This window comes from Anastrepha obliqua, chromosome 1 (assembly GCF_027943255.1).
Source record: "Anastrepha obliqua isolate idAnaObli1 chromosome 1, idAnaObli1_1.0, whole genome shotgun sequence".
Classification (NCBI taxonomy): domain Eukaryota; kingdom Metazoa; phylum Arthropoda; class Insecta; order Diptera; family Tephritidae; genus Anastrepha; species Anastrepha obliqua.
Window position 1 is genome coordinate 117693521 of NC_072892.1, and position 5654 is coordinate 117699174.

The following is a 5654-nucleotide window of genomic DNA, read 5'->3' on the forward strand; positions in this document are numbered from 1 at the left end:
TGCCAGTCTATTAACACGTTGTTAGAACTGAAGCAAGAAAAAATGTGATAATCTGAACAGTATTCATTGTTCTTTTATTAATAAATAACAATACAGCAAATATCATCATCATTTCATTATAAATTATTGAATTGTGGTACGACTTACAGCCAAGACAAGAACCCACGTTGATTCTTAGTTTCCTACTTTTCCAACTGCAGCCAACTTTCGCAGACTTTTTTTTGACATTTTCTTTCGCTTTGTCCACGAATATCAGAATTCCAATTTGCAAAAAGTAAAGAATTTTCAATTGGTACAACAATACAAATCCGTCATAGTTAGAAATCAAATTAGGATCGGTTTATTCTGTGCAAGGAATGACAAATACACAAATTACTTCGTTATAACAGTAAAACAAACAGTTGTTTACATATAAAGACTTTAATGGTGAAAGAAAGAGAACAAAATTAGGACGCATCAGCGACGTGCTTTTAATGAACACATTACTTGTTCACGGCACCTCAAACTCCGGCAGCAGTCTGAGCAAAGCAACAGCGTGCGCAGTGTTGGGCGACATCTGACATGTCCACGCATGATGGCGCTCACAACGAGGATGCATATTGTCCCTTGCCCTCGTCAGCTGGAGTTGAGGTCACATCGCATTTGCTGGCTCAACGTTTGAACGCCACAGGCCCACCGGCGCAAACTCTCTTGATGGGCTCACATTTTATACCATCGCAAGCGCAGACACGCCAGCAACAGCCCCAACAGGCTCTCCAACAACAGTATAATGAATATTTCTACAATTTGTACGCAACGCAACCAGGACAACCCGAAACATATTCAGTGTTACCAGTTGGACGAGGAAATTTTCTGAAAGTGTATCACTGCCAGGAAAATACAGCTAACACGGGTCTTTCAAATGAGAGCAATGCGTTATATCGTGCTCAAGCGCAACCAACAGCTCCCCCACACCAATTTCAACACCAACCGCAACCGGCGTTCCATATGCGACAACCACAACCTCAGCCTCCACCACCGCAGTTCTTCAACAGTTACGAGCTCTTTTCAAGCAATACTTTAATGCCGACGCCAGACAACCAAGCTACTCTGGGCCGTACTGAAATTAAAACAACAACAATGCAAGTGTCACAGCAGGCGCCTATATATATGTTGAATAGCCATGAGGAGCCTATTTTGTCGCAAACCGCCACCACTTCAAACACTAATATGATTATAAATAAACTGGTTAATAATTGGTCACCCAAAGTAACTGATACACCAATTCAAGCGCCTACTGTAGTGTTGAATTCAGAACTTCCTCTAGCTGTGCATGAGCTAGAAATTCCTAAATCTGGACTTGTGCAAAATTTAATCAACGATCCTGAACTCGCAGAAGAACCAACGCAAAATTCATTTGCTGCTGAGCCAATTGTGTCGCAACCGATGCCAGTATTGCCTGTAACTCGAGTGCCGCCCATAGATATGCCATCTACTGAAAACCAAAATGACCCCAAAGAGGCAGCGACTGATGTCGCAACTACATCACCTAGTGCCACACTACCGACACCAACAACATCAAGTCCTATTAATGCTGTGCCTGAAGTGAAAAAACGTATTGTGGCCGAAGTAAAACCTATGCGAATGTCCTATTCAGATGTGCTGAGTAAAATAAATAACCAACAACCTTCTACTGCACAATCGCACAACAATAAACAGTCATTGGGAAAAAATGGGAAAACCCCAGGGCCTGAGCGGAAGTTTGAAAACAACAAGGGTAACTCGGAAAACGGTCAAGCCGGAGCCGGTATAATACGGAGGCCAACAAGTATTGGTGACGAGGCGAGCATCCCAATGCGCCAAGGTAAAAAATCGCCTACACATGAAAACAAAGAGAACTTTCAGCAGCTGCAGAATAGCAGTAACTCTAAAAATCCCAAACGTTCAAATAACAACAGCAATGGCGCAAGCATTATCAATGTCAATAACTTGAGCAATACTCAGCAGAAGCAGGGGCCGAAAAGCAACCAAAAACCAACCACATCAGAAATCAATGCTACTTGCAGTGTTAACGGTATTAGTAAAAATAACAGTATCTCGAATGGTAAAAGGCGCATGAACAACAAACGCAATGACTTGGACACTAACAAAACGGAGGCGAATGTAACAAAGAATCAAAAACCAAATGCCATGAATATGGAAAAAGAATTCAATGGTTATTACAATGTCACAGCTAAAAATAGTGATGTCGGGGAACGTGCGTCCAGGCCAACTAATAATGGATTTGTTCCAACTTCCACTAGCACTAATTCGTCAACAACAACTAATCGCAAATCAAACAAATCCTCCTCTTCGCTATACGGCAATTCTAACGCTTCATCTTTCGGTACGAATCAGTCACGCACACGGTACAGCAATGCTAACTCAAATTCCTCCTATTCGTACTCGTCGAAACGCAGCCGGAATACTAATTCCTCCTATAGCAATACCTCGGCTGCAACATCGAATAGAAACTACGAATTAGCTAAAAAGTTTCTACGCGCCTGGCTGGAATATACCATAAAGATACTGACTTGGCTCTTCTATTTGATTTATGATATTGTGGTGCTCGGGTGCAGTGTGGGCTACGACCGTTTGGTGCATGCATGCGAGTGCGGCATTGTGTATGCACAGCAATTGCGCAAGGACTTCAAACAGAACTCGAATAAACCAAGTATCTGGCTCAAAAACTATTGGCGACGGTTTGATGCGCGTTTCAAAAAGAATTCATACTGGGCTCTTTGGCGACGCTTCTATCAAAAGAAGCCACCCGAACCGACAACGGAAAGTATGAAAACTGGACGGCTGCCACAGACGGGCGAGGAGGCCATGTATTCGTTACTTAATTGTAAGGGAAAGGATGCTTATAGGTAAAAAAAGTGGTCTAAATTTAATATTCAAGTGCGTCAAAGTTTTATGTTTGAATTTAATGTACAGCATACTGGGGGTACCGCCTGATTGCTCACAGGAGCAGATACGTAAACACTATAAGAAAATTGCCGTATTAGTGCATCCAGACAAGAATAAACAAGCAGGTGCCGAAGAAGCTTTCAAAGTGCTCCAAAGAGCCTTCGAATTGATTGGAGAGCCGGTAAGATATTTAATACGTGTAAATATACCCTTTTTTACACTTGTTTTGTTTTTAGGAAAAACGTCTTGCCTACGACCAGAGTCTAGCTGAAGCCTTACACGCTGAAAAAGCGTGGACTGAGCTGCACGATTTGCTATCGCAATTGCAAACAAAAATAACCGAAGCTGCCAATACAATAAGGTACAAACTCTTGCCGTGTATTGCACAGAAAAATGATTACTAATTTGTCTGGCTTATCCAAATGTCTAGGTGTAGTACTTGTGGTATGAGGCATCCTCGCCGAATTACGGATCGACCGCACTATGCCGCAAGGGAGTGCGCTTCGTGCAAAATTCGGCATTCAGCCAGAGAAGTTCGTTTCCATAGAATGCGTTTCTATTAAGCATGTAATTCATTCATAATTAAAAATGTTTGCTTACCTTATTTTTAGGGCGATATTTGGGCGGAAACTAGCATGTTGGGGTTGCGATGGAGATATTTAGCGCTCATGGAGGGCAAAGTCTACGATATTACAGAATGGGCTAACTGCCAGAAAGGCGCACTTTCACACTTGGAGCCGAATTCTCACATGGTGCAATATCGTATTGTGCGTGGTGCGCAGCAACAACAGCAGCAACAGCAACAACAACAGCAGCAGCAGCAAGCTTCCACTCATTCACCACATCACCAAAATCCTCAGCAGCCTGGATCACATCATGAACGAAATAGCAGTGGAAAATTCAAACGTAATGTTCCGCCCAGGTATTTAAATTTACGATTAATATATTTTTCTTATGTTAAATGCGTTTACAATTACAGCGAAGCATCATTACATGAGTTCCTCGATAATTTGTATAGCGGTCAACATCCAAATCCGGCAAATTTGTCATCGGCGTACACAAACCCTTCGCGTAGGCGTACACGCCGCAATTAATTCAACTTCATGTGGATTATTTGCGAGCGTTTTCTATTTTAATCTATTAAAAAAAAATTCTTCAAATGTACAAGTTTTTATTATTTCTTTTAATTGTTTATATGAGAAATTAACAATTTTAACTTAAGATATGCATTATTGCATCAAATGACGATAGAATATTTGACATTATTATTCTTTGTTATATGTATATGTACATGTGCGCATGTAAATTTGTAATGCATATGCAATTGTACGTACATACGTGTACTAGTTTAGTAGTTTGAAATTGCAGACATGCCTTTATTCTCGATTTTTCAATAGCATAAATCTGTGTACGTCGCCCTTTTAATGGCACCGCAATTGCAGTTGATGCAAATTACATATGTATTTAATGTACTCGTCTCGTTTAAACGCCATTTCTACCAAATACAAGAAGTATCTTCTAAAAAAGAAGCAAAAACAAAAAAAAAAAAATACAACTTAACAAAATTATTTCAAAACTAAACTAGCAAAAATAATATGGCGTTTGAGAAGAATTTCACACTGTACGTTATCCATACAAAAAAAATTAATGAATGCAATGGATGTGAATGTTCTTTGCTATGTATTGTAATTAAGTGCATTTGATGTATCAATAATTAAAAATTAAATAAATAACATAACATGCGCTAAATGCACAAGTGGCGAGCATGCAAGCAAAATTGTTGATAAACCTTGACCTGATGGGATATATAAGTACTTATAAACGCGGAAATATTGATTCTGATATGTTTTTGTAGTTTCATTAATTTTCAATTGGCGAAGTTTTTTTACACGAATACCAATAATTTAAAAGAAACTAGTGAAGCTAAAAACTAAAAACAATTAATATTTGGTAGGGTTATTTTTTCTAATCCTCGAATAATTAGGTGTTTTCTGACGAGAAAATTTTTCAAATTGAGCAATCCGTTAACTCCCAAAACGATAAGTTTTATTTGACTGACTATTCATACGAGAATATGAGTCATTGATTGGCCACCAGGAGGCAGCACCCGTCACAGGTAATGGTTTGGGCCGATGTAACCGCAGATGGCTGATCTCCAATAATTTCCATCGAGCCTGGCGTCAAGGTAAATGCGAAATATTATCGGCAAAGTATTCAAGAGGTTGCCTTGAAGCCGTGGGCAGACAAACATTTCGGTGACAGATCATGGACGTTTCAACAGAACTCGGCACCGTCTCACAAAGCTCGAGTGAACCAAGAATGGCTAAAAAACAACGTTCCGAACTTCAGAAGACCACACAATGTCTCTCAAATTCAGCAGACACGACTCCGATGGATTATTCTCTTTGCGCCATTTTGAAGAGCAAGGTCCGAACTAAAAGATTCAGCAGTCTCGAGAAACTGAAAATAGCCATTGTCCGCAAGTGGGCCAAAATACTTGCAAGTCGCAAATCGCTTGCTGGCAGTACTTGGGGCAAAGACAAAGAACTGTTGCTATCGACATTTAAGGCAATTGGTCGGCCGGTTCTGATTTATGCAGCGTCTGTCTGGTCGCCTGGAACTAGTGACACGGACATGCCAAAATACCTCCATTCGGACAGCGACCGGTTGCCTCCTGATGTCCCCGGTTCAACACCTACACAACGAGGCACAAATGATTCCAGTAA

General features: G+C 40.5%; 1 protein-coding gene across 1 annotated transcript; it reads left to right on the plus strand.

Annotated features, from left to right (window-relative positions):
• Positions 1-236: 236 nt before the first annotated feature.
• LOC129235834 (uncharacterized) lies at positions 237-4705 on the plus strand. The gene is made up of 6 exons (XM_054869877.1): positions 237-2888; positions 2956-3109; positions 3165-3289; positions 3359-3461; positions 3540-3850; positions 3908-4705. Exons 1-6 carry the CDS (start codon positions 562-564, stop codon positions 4020-4022), a joined length of 3135 nt encoding a protein of 1044 aa, XP_054725852.1. The 5' UTR covers positions 237-561; the 3' UTR covers positions 4023-4705.
• The last annotated feature ends 949 nt before the right edge of the window (positions 4706-5654 follow it).